Raw genomic sequence first — 22,991 nt, forward strand, 5'->3', positions numbered from 1 at the left:
TTTTCCCATCTCTGACTCTCGGTGTTCTCCCTAAATTTGGTCTGATCTAGTGGGTGTAAGGGTTAGGGACAGAAGCAGAAAAAGACTATTATATTTTTCAAAATTGGTATACATGCTATTAGTTATTTCTTTTTTCAGTGTCTACCTGATGGTTAAGCTTTAGGAACTTAAAATCCAAGAACTGATTTTATAACATTCTGCTAAGTCAGTCTTCCCCTTAAGCAATGGAAACTAAGATCTTACTATCTAAATCAGAGTTACATGGGGCTAAAAAATAGAATTTTACCCTGCTACAAAACTTCTCATCGAAACTTTCTTCTGAGCAAAATTCACTAGGAAATAAAGAGTCCTCCCCAACTCCCCATTCCCATGAGAGAGGGGGGGGGGAAATCACCAACTACTTCCGAGTAAGAGTTACAGAAAGGGAAGGAGGTGGGGTGCTTGGGTATGTTGATTCCCATAAATGATTGCCAAAGGTTGCCCTGGTGTTTAACCAAGAAAGGGACATTTCTATTCATTCTAATCAAACTAGAATTGGTCCTTAGGATAGAACTTTAGGCCAGAACCATGTTATTTAGTTCTGATTCCTTAATGCCACGTCTATAGGATGTTGCCAAGTTGATTACAATACTTCAGATTCAGATATCACTAGTGTAGTCTCCTGCTATCTGCAGGGAATATGTTCTAAGACCTCCAGTGGACACTGGAACTATGGATAGTACCGAACCCTATATATACCATTTGTCCCCTACAGCAGTGGGCAAAAGTAGGTTTACAGTTGTGAGTATGCAAAACACTGTTTATTCTTGCATTATTACTTATTAATTACTGTATTATTTATTTGTATTACAACTGTAAACCTACTTTTGCCTACCCCTGTATAATAAAGTTTAATTTGTAAGTTAGGCACAGTAAAAGATTAACAACAATAGCTAATAATAAAATAGAACAATTATAACAATCTACTGCGATAAAAGTTATGGGAATGGCTTTAGGTCATTGTTAAGTAAAATAAGGATTATCTGAACACAAGCACTGTGATGCCTCATGACAGTTAATCTGATAACCCCGAGGGTTACTAAGTGACTGGGCTGGAAGCAGATATATATGCTTCACATCCTGGTTGGCAGGGAATTGATGACTGAAGATTTCATCATGCTACTCAGAATGGTGCACAATTTAAAACTTTTGCTTATTTCTGGAATTTTACATTTAATATTTTTGGATTATGATTGACCACAGGTAACTGAAACCATGGAAAGTAAAATCACAGATAAGGGGGGTGGGGGACTGTTGTACAAATAAAGACCTGGTACAAAGGACGAGATCAGCACTGCTTGTCGTAAGTGAGGCCACTGTCAGATTTTCCAGGACCTGGTTTCCTGTATCTGTATTGAGGAAAATGCAAGTTTGAGGGGAGGTCTTTGGGAAGTCTCATGATGCCAATTCTTGCTTTTATCTATGGGCTGGCCATTTGATTAGCAGTTTGTACCTGGCACAATTGGAGGAAGAGAAGGAGAATTGTAAATATTTCAATATTAGCTTTTCTCAGGGACTGGACTGCAGGAGGCTCAGAACATGACAGTTGTAGGAGGTGATTTTGCCACATAGGTACCAAGGAGTCCTAGGTGAGCTGGACACCTCACTCACCACATCTTACTGTGGAAAGAATATTGAGAGTACAAAAAGCGTAGAGAGATTTAGCTTATTGTTGGACTGCCACTATCTCGACTTGCAATTTGGTGAATATTATGGAATCTGCTTCTTTACTTCTATCCACAAGAAAAGCCAGACACACTTTTGTTGGTGTTCGTGATTTACTTGCATTTCCACTTATCATAGGATTAGGGGTTTACTTTCACTAAACATGTAGACTTTTTGGATGATCTGTAGTCTAGAGCATACAGTACAGAGCTTTGTGAAATACGGTGCCTATGAGAAGTCTCCCATTGTACACAGAAGCCACAGAGCTGCCCTGAAGCACAGAGCCAGAGTTGGCGTACTCGGTGCTTATCCTGGGCTTCTCAGATAGAACATTCTGGATGCGAAGTACCTGCCAAGAAAAGATTTTTTTGTTAGTGCACTATATGAGCAAACAGCTGTCAGTGGTGTTTTCCTTCCCAAATACTCCAGGACTGATATATTTCTTAGAAACCAATAAGCTAAAATTTGGATATCTTCAATCATTTTTTCTTCTTCTGATGATGAAAGTATTAGTGGCCTCATGATATCTATGTAGGCAGGTGCACTAGTTACCTGACATTAGCCATATCCCTCAACAGAAACATGAAAAGAAATGAAAAAGGGACATCTAGTTAGCAAGCCTCATAACAAGTAGGATGGTACTTGTCACAGCTGGAGTCCCCTCACACTGGAGAAGTGGCTAAGAAGCATAAAGAACACATACTTTGAAGAATTCAATCTGACACATCATTACTTCATACTGTTATTGATCCCCAGGGTTAACACACTTTTGGTTGCTGATCGGTAAATATATAGGCACTCAGGTTTCCAAATAGCCTGGATGAAGTTCACTCAAATAGGACATGATAGGAATGAAAGGAAACCAATTCGAAATTCATGAATCACGAGTCCATAGTGCTATCTCTTAGAATAGTTTAGTTTGAGTTTTGGCTTTTTATCTTAAGGAAAATCCTACAACTTCATCTAAAGTTTGTTACAGAAAAATACTCAAGCTTGGAACTCATGTAGAAAACATTAGCCTCAACCAAAACGAAAGGGTGTCAGTGATTGTGAAGAAAGAAGTCTTATCTAAAATAAACAAATATGCCCTGGGATGAGTGGCTCAGTTGGTTGGGTGTCATCCCATGCACCAAAAGGATGCTGGTTTGATTCTGGTCAGGGCATATGCCAGGGTTGTGGGCTCTACCCCTGGTAGAAGGTGTGCAGGAGGCAGCCAATTGATGTTCCACTCTCAAATCAATGTTTCTCTCTCTCCCTCACCCTTCCTCTCTCTCTAAAAACCAATAAAAATTTTAAAAATATTTAAAATAAACAAATGATTAAACTTGAAAATAGAGACATGAAAAATAGCCTAAACAATTTTCAAATCATCATATAGATCATATTTTCACTCTCTTAAAACAGTTGTTGTTGGGTGTTTGTAGAATAGTTATATTATAACTTTTGGGGGCAAATATCTGAGGCAAGGGTAGCTTGCTAGCCTAGGGTAACAATTCTTCAGGCTTTAGGTTCAGGCTGGACTTCTGTTTCTTTATACATTTCTTGATGTTTTTTGTTTTTTTTAAGAAGCTGTGACTAATATGTTAATAAGAGAAATAATTATTTTTTTAAAAACTGAAGAATGGCAATTTTGGAAGCAGACATAACTGTACATTCTAATTTACCCATGGGCCAACTACAAGGCTAGAGTTTGAATCTCAATTTCCCAATTCCCCAAACCTAGATTCAAACATATATCCCTTCAATCCTTTCCATCTCAATGAGGCCTACCCTGATCTCTGTATGTAATAGTAGGACTTGTCCTTCCCCTTGCTCATAGCAATTCTGATCTTGTTTACTCTATTATACTTTTTTTCCCCTAGAACTTACCATCTCCAAGCTTACTATATAATTTACTATTTCTTATGCTTATTGCATATTGTCTGTCCCTCTTCCTAAGAGCAAGGATATTTGAATATTTTGTTTGCTAATTTATCCTAAGTATTAAAACAAAGTTTGGTATATTATAAGTGCTCAATAAATTTTTGTGACTAAATGTCTCAGACTTTGTCTGCTGAGAATTTATATCTATATTTAAATTCACTTGAGATTTTTTTATTCTTTCTTTTTTTTTTTTTGCATTTTATTTTTATTACTTTTTAAAATTTATCTTTATTGTTGAAAGTATTACAGGTATCCCATTTCCCCCCCATTGACCTCCTCCACCTCACTCCCACCCCCTCCCCAGGCCTTCACCCCATTATTGTCTGGGTCCATGGGTTATGCATATATGCATATAACTTCTTTGGTTAATCTCTTCCCACCCTCCACACCCTTCCCTCTTCCCTGAGATATGACTGTCTGTTGCATGCATCAATGTCTTTGGGTCTATTTAGTTTGTCAGATTCTTTTGTTCATTAGCTTCTTCTTAAAGAAGACCCTTCAACATTTCATGTAATACTGGTTTGGTGGTGATGAACTCTTTCAGCTTTTTCTTATCTGTGAAGCTCTTTATCTGACTTTCAGTTCTAAATGATTGCTTTGCTGGGGAGAGCAATCTTGGTTGTAAGTTCTTGTTTTTCATCACTTTGAATATTTCTTGCCACTCCCTTCTGGCCTGCAAAGTTTCTTTTGAGAAATCAGCTGACAGTCGTATGGGGGCTCCTTTGTAGGTAACTAACTACATTTCTCTTGCTGCTTTTAAGATTCTCTCTTTGTCTTTAACCTTTGGCATTTTAATTATGATACGTCTTGCTGTGGGCCTCTTTGGGTTCCTCTTGTTTGGAACCCTCTGTGCTTCCTGGACTTGTACGTCTATTTCTTTCCCCAGGTAGGGCAAGTTTTCTGTCATTATTTTTCAAATGCGTTTTCAATTTCTTGCTCACTTTCTTCTCCTTCTGGCATCTCCATAATACAAATGTTGGACCACTTGAAGTTGGCCCAGAAACTCCTTAAACTGTCTTCATATTTCTGGATTCTTTTTGCTTTTTGCTCTTCTGGTTGGGTGTTTTTGTTTCCTCATGTTCCAAATTGCTGATTTGATTCTCAGCATCCTCTACTCTACTGTTGATTCCCTGTAAATTATTCTTCATTTCAGTTCATGTAGCCTTCACTTCTGATTGGTACTTTATTATGTCATTGATGATCTCACTAGTTTCCTTAATAGTCTTAATAAGATTCTTGAGCATTCTTTTAACCATTATTTTGAACTCTATATCTAGTAGCTTGGTTGGATCTATTTCATTTCTTTCCTTTTCTGGAGATATCTTCTGTTCTTTCCTTTGTGACATGTTTCTTTGCCTCTACATTTTGGCTGCTTCCAGGTGTTTGTTTCTATGTATTAGGTAGAGCTGCTATGTCTCCTGGAATTTGTAGAGTGGCTTTGTGTAGTAGGTGTCCTGTAGGGTCCAGTGGCTCAGCCTCCCCAGTCACCTGAGCTGGGCCTTCCAGGTGCTCCCCTGTGTGGGCTGTGTGCACTGTCCTGTTGTAGTTGAGCCTTGGTTGCTATTGGATCACTAGGAGGAATTGACCCCCAGGCCAATTGGCTGTGAGGACGAGCTGCAGCTACAGGTGAAGAGCTGGTGTTCTGGAAACACCCCTATGGAGCAGGATTTACTTCAGTGGAGCTTTGGTGTTCACCGAGTTTGCCCCTTGAGTGTGTCACTCGTGGATGTGGTAGGGTTGTAATCCAGTGTGGTCGAGTCTGACCACCAGGTGCACTGACTCTGGGGCCTCCTCCAAGACCCTCAGGGACAGTCCCCGCTGGTTTCACAGCCCGGAGTTGTGGGGACATCTCTTCCCGGCCCTGGAGCCCTGGGCTGGGGGCCTGCTGTGGGGCTGGGACCCCTTGCTCCTCCGGGAAACCCTCACCACCGAGATTGCCTCCCGGGTTTAACCCTCGGCACCGGGTGTGGGCCTGCGGCCGGGTCTCTCTGATTCAGCCCCGATCTGCCCGCGTCTCCGCCCCTCCTCCCGGTCTCGGTGCTTCTTCAGCTCCCTGGTTGTGGGGCTTCTGTTCAGCCAGACTTCAGGAGGCTCTGATGATGGTGGTTCTGTATTTTAGCTGTAATTTTGATGGGTTTGTGGGAAGTGGTGGGTACCAAGATTACCTACGCTGCCATCTTCTTGTCTCTCCTAGATTTTTTTAATTCTTAAACTCAGCCCTTTAGAAAATGGAATGCATTGTACTACTGTTTTTAATACCATATAAAATTCAATGACATATGCTATTGTTTTAGAAGAGATATTAAATAATACAAACAACATCTTTAAAATGAGACATTCTTTAACACTATCATATATATTAGCACATGGTGGCAAAAATTAATTTTGTTTTGAGACTACTGCCATTTAAACCCTTTCATTTGAACTTTATGTTTGGTAGCATGAAAGAAGGTGGCTCCACATATGACTCTCCCTTTGCCTAACTTCAGGGCCTACATCCTGATTGGAAATATGAATAGCAGTGGGTCAACACGAATAGTCAAGCTCGTATTTTCCAATTATTCCCAGCAGCAAGTATAGCCCTTGCTGGGATGGGGCATGTTGTCTAGCACTGATATTAAGTGGGTACCTGGTAACCTGAAAAAGTTAATGGGCCACATCTCCTCATTCTGACAAAATGTTTCCTCTTTCCATACCTACATTTGTTCAGTTCTGGAACATCACACGTGACCCGCTCAATCTCCCAAGTTGCCTCAAGAAATCATCTTCCAGCCTTGCCTGTGAGCTCAGAGAAGTATAGGAACTTACTTCTGACCCTGGAGGATCTTCAGGGTTATAGATCAGCAGCTTCAAGGCATTAGGATGGCATCCTGCCCAAATATCTCCAGTGTCAGGATCGACAGTTAAGTTATCCACTAAGGTGTCCAACTGTATTACCTTTCAACAAAGAGGAGGTAGTGAAGATGTTGTTTGGACTTTCTTCCCTCCCCCCTCGCACCAGCTCCTTCTGGCTCCTGAAATTAGTATTTTTAACAGCCTCTGTTACTGATTTTTAGAATTGTGAGCACACTCTCACTGTCATTTTTTAGAACTACTTATGTTTCCTTCATTCAAGGAGCTCATTACTAAGTCAAGCATGGGAACTGATATGAGAGGCCATGTTGCATGGGCAAGCCAGGGTATTCTTACCTTCAGTGGCGTTAAGTCCCAGTTATCATGAACTTTTATCACATGAATGCTCTTATCCGTTACATCAGCTGCATAGATATACCTTTGAAGTAAATCACATTTACATTTAAGAGATGACACTAAATTTTATTTTGGAGAAGGTACATAAAAATTCACAACAGTCAAGGTACCACTGTACATATATATTAGCATATATATGTATATTTGCTTTCTAAACCACAGCAAAAAAAAAAAAAAAGATAATGGAGTGGTGTTTTTAATACTCTTGAAGTGCTTTGAATATGAAATATGACTATAAAGTAATGAAGTTGGTGTTTCTAGATGACATATAGGCTCAATCTCATTACTTGGGACTCTTTAAATTGTCTTTAAATTGAATGGAGATAAGTGGAACTTTAAACTGAATGGAGCTAAGTGGACCTCTTACAAGACAAAAAGATACTTCCAAAAACTAGTCCTTGGAAAGAAGGATCTGGTGACCATGAAGCTCAATCACAGTCATTTCTAAAAAGAGAAAGAACACTTGGACTTTTATTTTCCACAGGGATCATCTCCATTATCTCACATTTATATATCAATATTCATGTTACTTTTCTTTTTAAGAAACTTTCCATTTAAAAATACTATAAAAAGAGTTTACCACAAAAGTGCATGCTTCATAAAAAGTGTTTTCTCATAGAAAATTCTGCTGCAGAGAATCAGTAAATCTGAAACTTATACATTTGCAATGCCCAATCTAAGTTGGGCTTCCCTTTCTCATAAGAACTTTTGGGTAACTGAACTTAGTATAAGTGTTAAAGGCCTTCCAGCCTCATAAGAGGCGGAGGCATTGTGCCTTTATTCTCCTTATTAGTGTGTTAGGTAAGTGTGTTTCTATAGTCACATAAGAAAATTGGAACAAGGACTTTATATCTTTGAGTCCAAATGCTTCATTTCATTGGCAGTGTGGGGGTGGGGGCTAAAGCGCAAGAAGGCAAATGGTTTGCTTGAGATCACACATTTACTATAAACCCTGGCCATGCCTGATCCCTCCACACATATATTGACTACTTAAACTAGGACTAAACCCACCTCGTAAGGGAAGGAGTCCACTAAAATGTCAAGGCCAAAAGGTAGAAAAATTATAAATGAGCTTACTTACTTTTTGTCTAGTGAGACTGTGATCCCATTTGCAGAACTAAATCCTTTGGCCACCACTTTGACCTCTTTTGGACTATAGAAAACAATGTAAGTCCAGTGAAGATCCATTAATGTCTCTAATAGGCTCAAGAAGTAGCTGGTAAAATAGTGGTCTATGGTGGCATAGAACTGTTCTGGTCCAAGAACTACAATGTCATTCACACTAAAGTGGAGAGAGGGAGTATTTTAAAATAGTGATTGTTGTCAAAATCACCAAATCTCTACAAAGACCAATATGTTCATCAATTTGAAAAAGTATACATGGACTAGAATGAATTTTTAAAATCCACGGAAAGTAAATGATTTTTCATTGCCCTGATTTTTCTTTCTTTTTTTTTAGCCATTTCTTGTTCACTCACTCTTCCCTTCTGCAGAAGTCAACAAAAACAAATAAATATACAAATAAGCCTCAAACTCCAAATCTTTGACTCGTAAATATTTATAATAGTTATCTGTGGCAGTCATAGTCCAGTTCACCAACAGCGCTGGCTCTCCTCTTTCTGGAATTAGGCTTCTCCAGTGCCTTGATGTTAGGCATGGCCACGCGACTTTCTTTGGCCAATGAAAAGAAGTGACGTGTATGGCTTTCGGATGGAAGACTTTATGAGCCAGTTTGTGACCCATGCAGAGCTGTCAGATCCCATGCAGAGCTGGTTGAAGTAGTGCCAACTGGAACAGGACAGGTGAGTGCTTCCCCCACTCTTCCATAGTAACCAGCACCTTTCCTGATAATGGATCCTACATGAGGATAATATAAAACTGAGTCCCTGTATCACCTACATTAGAGGCACAGCATGAGTGAGAAAACAAAACAAAACTTTGTGGCTCTGAACCACTAAAGATGTTAGGGGTTTTCTTTTCTGTTATTGTAGCATAACCCAGTCCATCCAGATCTTTATATTTTCTCTGAATAGGTGAAATTATGAGTGCTATTCTTTCTTATTTATGTCCCTTAATACCATTAAATTTTTAAGTGAAGCAAGTTTTATTCTTACACCATTAAAAAAAACTAAAAGTATTTTTCATTTTGGAAAAGTAAAAAAGAAGACAGTAACTTGAAAAAAAAATGTAAAAGATTAAATCTTTTTCAGTTAAATTGGGAAAGAAAACTTTCGATGAATCAGGAAAATATTTTCAAGTTTTGATGTATAATGACTTTCCCAAGGTCATTGGGCTACTCATCTTTTGGGTCTCTGAGTCAGCATTCCTTCCTCTAAAAGGTATTGCCTGACCCCATAGATTAAATTAAATTCCCTACTGATGTGCTTTCATCTTGTTCTGCCCCTTAAAATGCTTGGTCAATGTGTGTATCAAGGCACTTCTTAAGGTCCTCTTTAGATCCTCAAAACCTCACCTGCCCTGTTCCAGTTGGCACTGCTTCCACCAGCTCTGCATGGGATCTGACAGACTTTCCACAGTACAGCTCTATAGTGCTTTACCTCCTGCCTGTATGGGCCTCTTGCTCCCACTTTCAGGCTTCTGTGTTGACATCAAAACACAGGATATCACCAGTCATGACTTACCCACTATAGGAGTTAACACCCCATGAGGCAAACCTTTGACTAATAGGAGACAGGGCTGGTGGATAAGCTCTTCTCCCTTTCTTACCTTGGCCAGATTGTCCTTATGTTACTTATTGGAGGATGATTGTATGCATTTAGCAGTGGCTGACTTGATAAGGTACAGTATTTGCTACAGACTGTCCCCGTATGAATTTTTAGAAGTGCTTCTGTAACAAAGTACCAGATACTGAGCGGCAGGAAACAACAGAAATTTATTGTCTAACAGTTCAAGGCGTTGACAGGGCCATGCTCCCCCTGAAGGTTCTGTGGTAGGATCCTTCCTTGTCTCTTCCTGCTTCTAGTAGCCCCAGGTGAACCTTGGCTTGCAGGTGCCTCACTCCAATCTCACTCTCCATTTTTACATGGCGTTCTCCCTGTGTGTCTGTTTTCTTATAAGGACACCAGTCATTTTAGATTAAGGAGCCACCAGGATGGTGGACTTAACTAATAACATCTACCAATCAAGCTATTTCCAAAGCAAGTCATGTTCTGAAATATTGGGATTAACATTGCTACATATCTTTTTGAGGGAACCCAATTCAACCCATAACTGCCCACCTTCCCTGCTTCACGCTGGTCTCTTACTTTTGCATCCTGGGATTGTGCTCCCTAATCAAGTGATCAGGTATGGAGTGTCCCCTCAGGCTGTGATTTCTGAGGAACTCTTCCTCTGAGGTCTTAGGTGACTGCATTTGAGCCTGACAACCACCAGTCAGGTGAGTTAGGCCAATAAGAGAACCCCCATTTTGCTGAGGTAACTGAAGCACAGGTTAAGTGATTTGTCCATTTTCGCAGTCACTCCATAGCAGTCCTGGTCCCCACTGTGCCTCAGAACCCAGCACAATGTGTCACGAGATGTCAGTAACTTCAACTTCTTCTGCCCTCTGCTTTTATCGCTCCCAGACTCTCTGGGAGAAGTTCTCACACAATGTTGACAAAGAGAACAAAGACCAGGTGAACTTCCTTTTCTTTCCCGTTCTTCTGCTTCATAAAAAGATTAACCTCTGCTGTTTTAGATCTTGTCTTTCAGTGTTGAGTCCATTTTACAAAAGGCAAATTCTTCATTGTTTGTTACAGTCTTGAAACAGGCAACCTCTCCACTAAAACACTATTTTTTCAACACAGTAAGAGAAGATGTTTCTCATTGCCATGGAGAGCCCAGCTTTGAATTCAGACAGATCTAGGTTTGCACTCTGGTTCTGACACTTACAAATTATGTAACATGGGCAATTATTGAATGGATCTAAAACACTAAGTCTCAGATTACTCATGCCTATTACTAAAAGCTGTTGTGAGAATTAAATTAAGTATTTTGGTATAGTGCCCAGCACGTCATCAAAGCTTGATTAATGTGAATTTTAATATGTGCCCACAGGCTTTTTTCAAATTCCTTTTTAAAGCTCTCATTGAACGAAGGAATAGCCCATCTTGTGGCAGGTTATAACACCCAGTGGGTGGGGCTCTCAGAACACAGCCTACCAGGGCAACTGGAAATGGGTGTAGGTGTTTAAAGAGAGCCCCATAGTTAGTTTGCATTGTTGTGGAATTAGAGCTGGGAATCTAATTGCACACCTTTGTAGAATTAAAATGCTTTCAAGAAGTTGGAAAATTTAAAGATATTCAATACTAATACAGCAATTTCTAGTGAGGTGCTGGGCAGTAACACCATGGGAACCTTTAGAAAGCTTCAGAAAACAATGCTACAAAACAAAAATTTAAGAAAGCCTGCTGAGCCCAAGGAAACAAAGCACACACAGTAGAGGTGCAAAATAAATAGAAGTGCAAAATACTTTAATTCCTACCTTTTGAGCAATTCATGTTCTATAGTTTTCAGGTGTAGCAGAGAACGTTGCTGTTCCTCAAATTTAAATATCTCCACAGTAGACTTCATGTGGGGATGATTCACAACATAAAGATACACAGTATGGTCTAAAGTGGGATAAGGCATAATTTCCCATAAGTTTACTTCTATTGCAACAACTATTATCAGATTTGCTGTGCAGCTTGGTCATGTCCAAGAATTTTTCTCAATCATCTTGCATTTGATCCCCACCTGATAGATAAGTCAGACAAATGTGAGTTTCCCTATTTTATTGGAGAAATTGAGACTCAGAAGGAGAATGACTTGTCAGCAATTTTATCATCAGGAAGTAACAGAGCCAAGCCTCAACGTTTCCACAATGGTCTCCTCATCTTCACCCTTTCCTGCTAGAAAGGGGGTTCCAGCAGGAGGACACAGAACTACAGGGGTGCATAAACATGGGCATGGTTCCCCCAGACAGGACAGCTCTTCAACAGAAGTGGGCACAGGCAAACAAAGCTTTGCTGAGAATTCTTTTAGGTGAGAATTTCCAGCATTGCAACACACATTCCAGAAATGCGAGGGCTGTGTGAATATCTTAAAAATAAGCAACACTTCCTAGCCAGAAATACCACTTCACACCCGCTAGGATGTCTATAATGAGAAAGGACAGGCAATAACAAATGTTGGCAAAGGTGTGGAAAAAGTTGGGACCCTCACAGGGTGCTGGTGAGATTGCAAATGGTAGTTCACTTTTGAAAGCAGTGTAGCAGTTCCTCAAAATGTTAAACATAGAGTTACCATATGATCCAGAAACTTCACTTCTTGGTATATACCCAAGAGAACTGAAAACATAGGTCCACACAAACACTACACACAAATGTTCACAGCAGCATTATCCTAATATCCCCAAGGTGTAAATAACCCAAATTCCCATCAATTGATAAATGCATAAAAAAATGGTATATTCATATAATGGAATGTTATTCGGCAATTAAAAGGATCGAAGTGGTGACACATGCTACAACATGGATGAACCTTGTAAGCATTAGCCTAAGTGAAAGTATTCAATCATGAAAGGACATATATTGTATGATTCCATTTATATCGTGTTTAGAATAGGCAATTCATAGAGGCAGAAACTAGATCAGTGGTTGTCAGGGGCTGGGGTGAGTGGGGAACAGGAAGGGACAGCTAATGGGCATGCGGTTTCTTTTGGGGGTAATAAAAATGTTCTTTTGAGGGTAATGAAAATGTTCTGCTATTAAATAGTGGTTATGGTTGTACTACTCTGTGAATATACTAAAAACCACTAACTGGTACATTTTAAAGTTGTGAGTTTAATGGCAAGAGAATTATATTTTTAAAAAAGCTCTTCTAAAATCAAAACATCCCCTGGTTCCTCTCTATAGACACTTCACTTTGTAAATTCAACTGCGGTCAATTCCATATGTTGGCTTTTCCCCAGAAATGCTGGCTTCCATGCCTCTCACCAAGATCTTCACCAATTCAGATCCTGTACTTTTCTTTAAAACCCCTTTCAAAGCCCCTTTTCTCTAGACGGTCTTCTAGCTCAGCACGTCTCATCTTTGTCCCCTCTCGTCCCGCCAGCAATTACCTGTCTGTGTGGGAGACGGCCACCTGCTCCCAGTAGCCACAGTCCCCCTCTTCCTGCTCAGCTACAGGCACATGGCCCCAGAGCTTCAGAAATTCCTGCCCTTTCCTGCTGGCCGATGTGGTCATTTGTCTAAGTGCAGGTTAAAGGGATGACACCGTACAAGGCGTGTGCAACTACTAGGTAAAATGAAATAAAATTAATATCCGTGTAAATTTTCTTTCTTCCCCTTCCTGCTGGGAAATAGCAACTAACCAGAGTTCTAGTCTTGGACCAGGATGGAAGCAACATGTGAAAGAGAGTTGTGTTGCTCCATCAGCCTTTGTCCCGGGATGACCGCACACAGCGGTCATCTAATCACTAAGCCACGTGCTTGTCTTTGGGCTGCCATGTGAGAGGAAATAGATTTCTCTTCTCTGAGTTACTTATTGTAACTTTATAATAGCAAATCAGCCCCTGCCATTTCCCTAACAACTAAGGATATTGAATAGCTTTTCTTGTGTTTATTAGCCATTTGCGTATCTCTTTGGAAAGATGTCTACTAAGATCCTTTGCCAATTTTTTAATTGGGTTATTTGTCTGTTTGTTGTTGAGTTGTAAGAATTACTTATGTATTCTGGATGCAAGCCTCTTATCAGATGTATGACTTGCAGTTATTTTCTTTCATTCTTTGGGTTGTCTCTTCACTTTCTTCATCATGTCCTTTGAAACAGAAAGCTTTTAATTTTGATGAAGTCTGATTTACCTATTTTTTTATGTTATCTTTTTAATGTCACACAGTGGTTTTCAAAGGGCCTTCAGTTTATAGGTTAGATTTCTGAGAACAATATGCAAACTGGTTTTGATGGTCAAATGAGAGGAAAAGGGGGTAGAAGGAAGAGGGAGTGGCCACTTCTAGTCTCCCTTCTTTAATGTGATGTTTAAAAATGTGTCGACACACATTTATTATGTTACAAATATACACCTTTTTGGTAAAATAGCCTCTTCTCTCTTTTCACATACATATTGAATAGTTGAGTTGAGTGGTTTGTATTTTCCTCATTCCCCTTATTCCTAAGCATTCAGACTTTACCTTTGTCAATGAAAGTGCTGATCCCGTGTGGATTGAATGATGCTTTGTCAAAACCATCACTGATGTTTAGTGGCTGGACCCTTGGGTTTTGCTCATTCAGATCCATCATGAAGATTTGTCCTGGCTTATCGGGTGCAAAGCTTGGCAAGCCTTGATATTTTAATCCCTTTAAAAAATAGAGGATAAGTATATACATAGATACCTATCAAAACAATGTTTTCATATGGAAGTTAAAATCTCAAAACCTAACAAAAATGTTCAAAGCTCTAAACTTCTGGGATATCTTCCTCTGTCAGCTGTTGCCATTATCTGATCTGAAGAATTACCAATGTCATCTAAACCACTGGGAATGACCCAAAGTCAACTTTTAATATAGAGAGAAGGGGTTTAGCCAGAAAGTATGATGCAAGAGACTAGGCTGTGTTACTTTGTGTGAGTCCCTTTGCCTGCCTGTGCCTTTGGTTCCTCTTTTAAAAAATGAGGAAGTTAAAATGTCTGACGGCTGAGTCTATCCAGTCCTGATATTCTATAACTAACCTTCCTCAAAGCAGAGAAGGGGCATATGGTTTCATTGGATTGCTTCCATCCCTACATACATGATATTTCGTAGTAGGATTAGCCAAGAATTACCATAGGGGAACCAGTCCTAGAGAGTTGACTATTTATGACCAATTTTGTTCCTATAGATATGTCTGAAAATTTGAACTTGGACAGTGGCTCTGTTTATTGGAGTACCAGGTATTTATCAACCGATGATAGGCATCCTGAATATATTGGGCCTTTGCTGCATCCCTGGTCATTGCGTCAAATCTTGGGGTTGATTTATTCTACAAAAGTTACAAAACTCAGCCCACTTCCTCCCCGCATCCCTCCCCTATCACTCTGATAAATATGAACATCAATATCAACCGCCCTGTATCTTTTCTGGTACTCTCATTTCCCCCCTTATACTCAATTTAAATTCTCTCTTTCCTAGTCTACCTTCTCTCCGTCTCTCTCCCTTTCCCCTCCCTTTCTTATAAATACTCTCTCTCTCTCTCTCTCACTTATAATAATACTATTCTTGGGCCTTCACCCCTGGTGAGAGAGGTGAATCTACATCTTCAAGCTTTTCTTAGACTAGTCCTTCTATGCCTAAATCTGATTGGAAATCTGGCTTTCCCATAGGCAACACTGAAGCACATGAGAGAAGGTGCTCTGCCCTCTTACATTCTCCTTGAGCACCGCACCTGGAGGAGAGATTAGCATGGCCCTAGCCACAAACCTCCAGACTAAGCCCCACCCTTTGCTTGCTGCCTCCTTAGCAAATTCCCTACCAACTCCCTTTGCCCTGGTCCACCTCTTACAGGGCTAGCCTAAATCAGGTTGAAAAACTTAAGATACAAAGTTATCACCCCAACTTCAACCAAACATTCAATGACGTTTATCAGCACTTTTGTTCATTCTAACAGGCAATCTATTGCATTTCTCCAGGTGTCTATGCCAAATTTATTTCATTGTCTTCCTCTTTATTCTCAATGAGTAACTCTACCTCCTATTTCTCTGGAGAAAACAGTCACAAATATGCCATCCAACATTAATTTCCTCAGATTCCCTGCTTTCTGTCTCAGTAATTCTTCAGTTTCATCAATTATCTTCCTTTCACCCTCTTTTTAAAAAATCATTGACAGAGTTCAATTCCAAATAGTTTCCTCAAAATAGTTTCCAGGTGGTTAAGGCTGTCTTTCTATATGGCATTTTCAGGAGCCTAATAGAAAGTCATCCATTTGCCTTCATGGTCATTTTCCAGCAACATGCCACATTCATTTTAAATTTTCACTGCTGACATTAAAACTTGGATGTTCAAGAAACCTGTGTAGGGGCCAGCAGCACACTCTAACTTTATCAGCATGTCAGGAGCTGTCACCAGGACCTGGCACCTGGGAGGTGGGGCTCTGAGTCATGAGTGTGCCACCCCCACACATACCCACCAGCAGCAATTTAAAGTAAAAACAAGACCCTGACTATACCGTGCATATTTAAGAATTTAGAAATTCAGACTATTAAGGGTTATAATATGTGCCCTCCCCTTTTTTTGCCAGAATGATATAGATTTAAAAGTTCATTTTATTGGTAATATTTTCTTGACTAAAATGGAACATTAGGACATGCAATTCCAGAAATCAGAATTCACATAAAAAATGTAGTCAATCTATTTTTTCAACATCTTACGTCCCATTTCAAATTGCAACTGATTTAACAAATTTATGATCATTTTCAACATCTTCACAATATATACACTTTAATTAATTGAAATTCAATCCATCACATAGCTTCCTGATCATCCCGAGCCTGTGAAAGTGGTATTAGGAATAAAATGCAAACTCTTTACTTCTCTTTAAAGGGCTGGAAAGAATGATAGGGAACCCCAAATGGAAATTGCTTGGGGTTTTGAATTGAGTAACATGGTTATCATTCAATCCACAAACATTTACCGAGCTCCAAACCCAGGACGGGCTTGATGAGAGGAATGCTATTTACTGAGAAGATCACTACTGGAAGCTGAGGCCCAGCCAGATACAGCAAAGTTGGGGATGGGCAGCAAAGGGACAGATCTGGAGATCAGTCTAGGAATTGAACGAAAATCATTACACGCTTATTGAGACCCCGCTGTGTATGAAACTGCCCACAGGGAGCAAGCCTGAGCAGGCCCATGGTGTCCTGATTAGCTCTCCAGAATCCTGTTTTTGTTTTTTTAGTGGACTGGTTTACCCACTAAACCAGTGGGATGAGTGTGTAGGAGTCTATTGGCAGCTTTAGTCGGCAACATTAATGTGCGGTCTATACAGTTATTGACATGCGTATCCGAGGAGTATGGAAGATACTCACACTGGAGATAAAAGCCAGCCCACTGGGAAGTATATCAATATCTTCAGAGCCATATTCTGCAAAAGAAGTGGAGGATCAGAAAGATGCATGTTTGGAGGCATGTAAACCTAAAAGATAAATCTCACAGTCAAAACTTTGAACTTCTTTTGGAAACTCCATTAACTTTTTGCAACTATTTACTTAGGAAACTATATTAACTATCAGAAATCCCACAGATACACTATTCTACAATAAAACTTGAGTCAGACTTCAATACAATTATTTTTTTTTAGAATTCCATCTCAAGAGAAAAAGCAAATAACTATAAAATATATTGATATCCTAGATTTATTCTTTAAATAATGACTTCCAGGGTCTGTCCTGAGAGATTCCGCTTTCTTCCCCATAGAAGACTGATCTATAGACCAAGTGATGACATTTGGAAAGTTTCATCATTGTGAAGGGCTCTTAAAGGCCTCTCTGCCAAGCATTTCTCTTTTTCCAACTTGTTGAGGCTTTAAAAAATCTATTATTATTTAATCATATTGGGAAATTTCTGAGTAACTGCTCTCTTTTACAAAAGCAATTCATCTTAAGATGGACTATTAAATATAAATGAATTTGAAATAGTTTGATCAGATCTCTTTCCATTGAGAGCTGATCCTGAGTATTTTTCTTTGGGAGGAATCATATAATACGTAAGTTATGACTGAACCAGGATGAAAAGGGGCTTGCATGGCTCCTAGTAAAGAGAGAGAACCACAGGTGACATGGTCCAAGCAGGCAGGACTGAGGGCGAAGGCTCTGGTTATCTAGTGAGGCAAAATGTATGTGACAAATATGGTAGAATCAGTATGTATCATGTCCACATGCTCTTCTTAAAATGTGATGTTCGTACTCTCTCATCAAGAGGTAAAGTCTAGATTCTCTCCCCTTGAAAATGGGTAGAACTTTGTAACTGCTTTGACAAATCGAATGAGGTGGAAATGATGCCACAGGACTGAAACACAAGGCAAAGTCACAGCCATAGCTTTTGCTGGTGTCTTCTTTCTCTCTCTCCCCCTCCCCCCTCCATGAACCTTGGGTGCCCTGGGAGACCTGAACCAAAATGTAAGAAGTCTGGCTACTTGCAGGCTACTGAGGGAAAACTACAGAGAGATCACAGAAGGGCGAGAGAGGATGCCCTAAGACCCTTAGGGTCACACCAAAGCATGACTCAGTGAATGCTATAATCATGTCACATCCTGGAGCAAAGGTTTTGACAGCCAGCTAGAAAAGCCTGCTATGGAGTAACATGGCATTATTTTTCTTCTACTCCCAGCCGACCTCCTTTAAATCCTTCCCTTCAAAATACTTGCATAATAAGTACGTTGATTTACATCTTACAACATTAGCTATAGTTTCAGCTTCTCAAATCAGTTTGAATTACGTAATCTGAGAGTAGAACTAGATACTAGTAATCATCTAGTCCAGCGACTTTCAACCTTTTTCATCCAACGGCACACATAAAATAATCACTGAAATTCTGCGGCACACCAAAAAATATATTCTATTTTTTGTTGATCTAACAAAAAAATCAGGTATAATTTTAATTCATTCACACTGGATGGCTATTGTGTGTAGGCTGTTGTCATTTTTTTATCTGACAATGTAAGGGACAAGAGGTCTGTGCCCCTGACTAGTCAGGTATTGCATGTTTTAAAAATTCTTGTGGCACACCAGTTGAAAATCACCAATTTAGACAATTCTGCCATTTCTGTGTCTTGCATGGGCACGTGATTTTTGGCTCAGGCTGGGACACACAGTAAAAGAATCCAGCCTCCCTAAAGATGCCTTGTAGCCATTCCTTCCCAGGTCTCGTTTCTTCCCCAGGATACTGTCAGGCAGCGAGGCAAGAGTCCCTATTATTCAAAAAGCCCACATATTTTTATCTCTTCTCCATCAGAATCCCTTGAAGGAGACCAAGCTTTTGAAAATAAAAGTCAGAAAGGAGTTTGTCTTCAGCTCTTTCTGCTCTCTAGCCAGCAGTACACCTCCTCTAAGCCCAGGGAGCACAAGAGCTGGGCAACTTTTTTTTAGAAATTGGGAGGGGGGAGGGGGGAAAGAAAACCATATTTCAAAAGTGGTTATTATTCTTTCTGATTTTATAGATCTATATTACAAACTCCTATCACAATCAACTATGCTGTCATCCTGCCACAGATTGACAAATAGGCCAAAAGTCCTTGACACTAGGGAGTTTGCAATCTGATATTGAGAGAAAGAGAAAACACTGCCAGCTATAAAAGAAAGCATATGATAGGTGTCATATGTGACCCAGGCTTCCAGGGTGCTGTCAGAATTTAGAGACGGAGGTAAATCTGTAGTTCATTTCAGCAAGCAGGAGTGAAGACATTAGGGAAGGGAATTTCATAAGCAAAGGTGAGAGAGTAGAAAGAACTCATTCCCAGAACAGTGGGTAGAATCTAACTGAACTTTTTTTTTTCTAGTAGGAGTGTTGGGAAATTGGAGGCTTGGAGCCCAGAGAGGCAGCCTTGGCAGTAACTAGCAGGTGAGATGAGCCCTGTGTGGGCCTGCAGCTGTCATTATGCGTCATGTGAACCATGAGGGACAAAGGGGGAACAGTGGTTCCTGGGTTGTGAACTGAGTCTCTTTGAGAATGGGGGCATCATGCATAAGAGCAGTCTAGAAGAAGAGCTGCTTATGGCTAGGGGTTTCAGGGAGGAAATACCATAAATTCCGAGTAGAATAAAGTAGATTTCAGACTGGAAAAGAAGGCCTGCCGTTTGAGAGGGTAGGGGTCCAGCTATGGGTTTTCAATCGATTTCTTTAAGGACATCTCAGGAGGCTGTGAGGTGCTTGAGGATAAGAGATAAGTGATGTTCCTCTTGGTACTTGCAGATACACTTTGAAGGAAGTGACACTGAAGCCAGAAATGTCAAGGAGAGGGAAGAAGGAAAAATAAAAGTAAGGTAGGCAGCAGAAGAGGACAGAGGGGAGTGAAATATCACAGAAGGGACAGGAGGAGAGTTTGGAGAGGGACGGGCCAAGGAGTAGTCAGTGACATTCTTCAAATGATGGAGAGACATCAGTACAAGAACTGAGAAAAGGCTGCTCGTTTTGACATTGAAGAGACCCCTTGAAAACCTGGGATGAGGTAGCTTGGGTAAAGTGGAGGGTGTAAGGAGGAGCAGGGGATTAAATCAGTTGGCAGCCTCAGTCAGGGGGGTGGTGACCAAGAAAGTGTGCTGGCCCTCTTGGTACTCACATACGTACCAATTCCCTCAATGAGGTGGCAGTTATGGGGTTCTACTGGTTCCACTTCTCAAAACGCATTCATTTTCTCTCTGTGGAAGATAAAGACACTGGAGGTCAATGCACGACTTCCAAAATCAATGTCTAAACAATGGTATTCATGAGCTCTTTCATCGTTTATGGGAAGTAGGACAGTAAGTAGGCAATTCCTTTTGTTTACATTTATTTACATAACATGGACATTGTGTGGGCAATGTGCCTATATCAGCTAAGCTCACCCAGTTATTGTTGAAAGATTAAAATGCAGTTATACATGGACAACACTTTGCTTCCAAAATAAGTGATAATATTTAATAGTATGAATAACTGTGCAGTCTTATTAATTTAAATGTACAGGTTGTATTATTTAACTTGATAAAGTATTGTCTAGTATAAATCCGCACTTTGGTTCTCTTTAATCCACTATGGCCTTGCCTCTTGACCGCCCCCTCCCCAAACTGCTTTTCCCAAATTCAAATTCCCCTAATAACTAAACCTTGTCACCATTGCTTTAACCTCATTATTCTAAAATTTTTATGCTGGCTTACTTTGCAATTTATCAAACTGACCACAATCTAAACAATTGGCCACATTATACTTCCACAGTGAAATATTCTTTTAAATATCAGGGATAAGTTTAAATGTTTATTAAATAGTATTCAGGAAGACTCTACACTTAGAAGTATCTTACTGTCACTGTTTAAAAAATAAGCCTTTGATCTACTTCATAATTATTATTATTAGTATTTATGAGTCTCTCATTCTGTGCACCGGGAGCCAATGTTACAATAAACATACTCAAGCTGAACTACAAAGTATTACCAAGAGGTGTGAGGATCCTCAAGAGATTCCAGCTTCTGCTTAGAGAAATAAGTAAGAACACCCCAAAGACCACTGAAGGCAAGCAGAGGTTTTCGATCCATCCAGAAGTGTGGAGCATCTCCTAACCTTTCTTCTCCCTAGCCCAGTATTCACTCTTCCTGAGATATTTCTGTCATCACTAGATCCCCATCTTCCAAAGGTGGGACACCTACAAAACCTCAGCTAACACCTGCAAGTTTCAGGCCATTCCCCTCCTGTCTAAATAGCTCTCAATCTGGGATGAATCCAGGACCCCAATACTCCTCAGTGTTTAACTGGCCCTGGGCGATGTCAGCCATAAACATCCACCGGGTCCCCTCTCTCAAACCCAGCGCTTCCAGCGGAGTTCCTGCGGGAGCCCAAGGCTGAGAGCGACCTGGAAGGAGGGCTTGGGCAGGTGGCTTTCAGGAAATCATTGGGGGCCTTTATTTTCCACCTACTACCTTAGACAGGCAGGCAAGCAGCTTGCTCACTTTCCACATCAGTTTGCTGGGTGGCACTGAGCACGAGCTTCCCAAACTGCTCATGCCTAACCAGCTGGGCAGCTGGCACCCGGCAGCCCCAGCCTAACCTGAAAGAGGAGAGAGACAGGAACCCGTCAAGATGCCAACTCACCTGAGCGCCACAAGCCTCTCCCGGAGCAGGGCCAGGCCGACGCCCAGCAGGGTCAGCACCAGCAGCTTCCCCATGGTCCGGGGCCGGCGGCGGGGAGCCGAGCCTGTCCTCTAAGGTGTGGTGGGCGGGTTCCGGGGCGCCTCCGGCCTCGCCCCGCCCCGCCCCCCACCCCTCCCCCCGCCCCCGCCACCCCTCCCGCCAGGTGCGCTGCGGGGGGCCTGGGCTGCGCTGCGGAGTCTCCGGGCGCCCCCCTGCCCCGCCCCCAGGTCCCAGGCCAGCTGTCTGCGGGGGGGGGGGGGGCGGGGGGGGCGGGGGGGGCGGGGGGGGGTGAGGCACAGGGTGGATCCAAGGCTACCTTAACGCAGGAGATTCAAGGTCACCTTTACGCACGCTTCCACGCCAGACCTTGACTAGGGGGATTTTTTTTTTTTTTTCCAAGGCTCAAAGTACAGGGATTATGTTTTTGCTTCAAGGCTCAAAGTACACAGAGGGTGCCCGGAGCTGCAGGTAAAAGTCTGGGGTTCGTTCTCTGGGCAGCTTTGTCAAGCACACACCTAATGGGGTATAGAGGGAGTTCGCAGCCTAATTCCAACTGAGCCCCTCAAATGAACTGAAGGGAGCTCGGGGAGCGCGAGTTCGGAGCCCCGGCTTCAGGAAGAGAGTGAGCTGGGCTGGAGAGCTGCTCCCAAGACAGTGCGAGGCTGATCGACGCAGACGGACAGGCGAAGAGCTTTAACTCACCCTCCGCAAGATCCTGGGCGCGGGACCTTATCCCCTGGCCTTGGGGTCCTGCTTCCGAATGCTGAATGTGGGGGGCACCCAGGTCAATTTGTTGACTGGGTGGGTTTATGAATATCAGTATCTCCACCGCCCCCCCCCATCGTTGACGGGATAAAGAAAAGTCGGGAAAAGTGAAGGAAAAAAATAAACAGAATAGGTAACAGCCGGATGAGCAGAGTGGAGGGAAGGGAAGATGGTTTGGGGGGAAGGTTCGGCTTTCCAAAGCCGCCTTGATTCTCCCTTCTGGGTCTTCAGTTCCTGTCATTTTGAAGTACAGACAGTCCCCCACTTAACAATAGTTTGACACGCAATTGTTTGACTTCACCATGGTGCGAAGGTGACACACACTCCGTACGAACGGTACTTTGAGTTGTGAATGTTGATCTTTTCCCAGGCTAGGGATATGCCGGGGGTGCCCATCTCACCATGCAGCTCCGCCAGCCACGGTCGGGAGGGTAGACAGCCAGCAATCCACGGCAGCCATCTCCAGCCGGGGTGCCATGGGGATTTCAAAAGGTGCAATACCTATTTAGTCAGGAGCACGCACCT

The 22,991-nt window shown here is 41.5% G+C and overlaps 1 protein-coding gene across 1 annotated transcript; it reads right to left on the reverse strand.

The window, feature by feature from the left end:
• Window positions 1-1,808: 1,808 nt before the first annotated feature.
• On the reverse strand, window positions 1,809-21,791 carry PON3 (paraoxonase 3). Its single transcript, XM_081148006.1, is given in 10 exon segments — window positions 1,809-2,053; window positions 6,436-6,564; window positions 6,817-6,898; window positions 7,958-8,158; window positions 11,360-11,486; window positions 14,046-14,211; window positions 16,914-16,969; window positions 20,169-20,217; window positions 20,221-20,239; window positions 21,663-21,791. Coding segments are annotated over 10 exon segments (1,062 nt in total). The 5' UTR covers window positions 21,737-21,791; the 3' UTR covers window positions 1,809-1,894.
• Window positions 21,792-22,991: the final 1,200 nt, after the last annotated feature.

This window comes from Miniopterus schreibersii (genome assembly GCF_964146895.1).
Source record: "Miniopterus schreibersii genome assembly, chromosome: 9".
Lineage (NCBI taxonomy): Eukaryota > Metazoa > Chordata > Mammalia > Chiroptera > Miniopteridae > Miniopterus > Miniopterus schreibersii.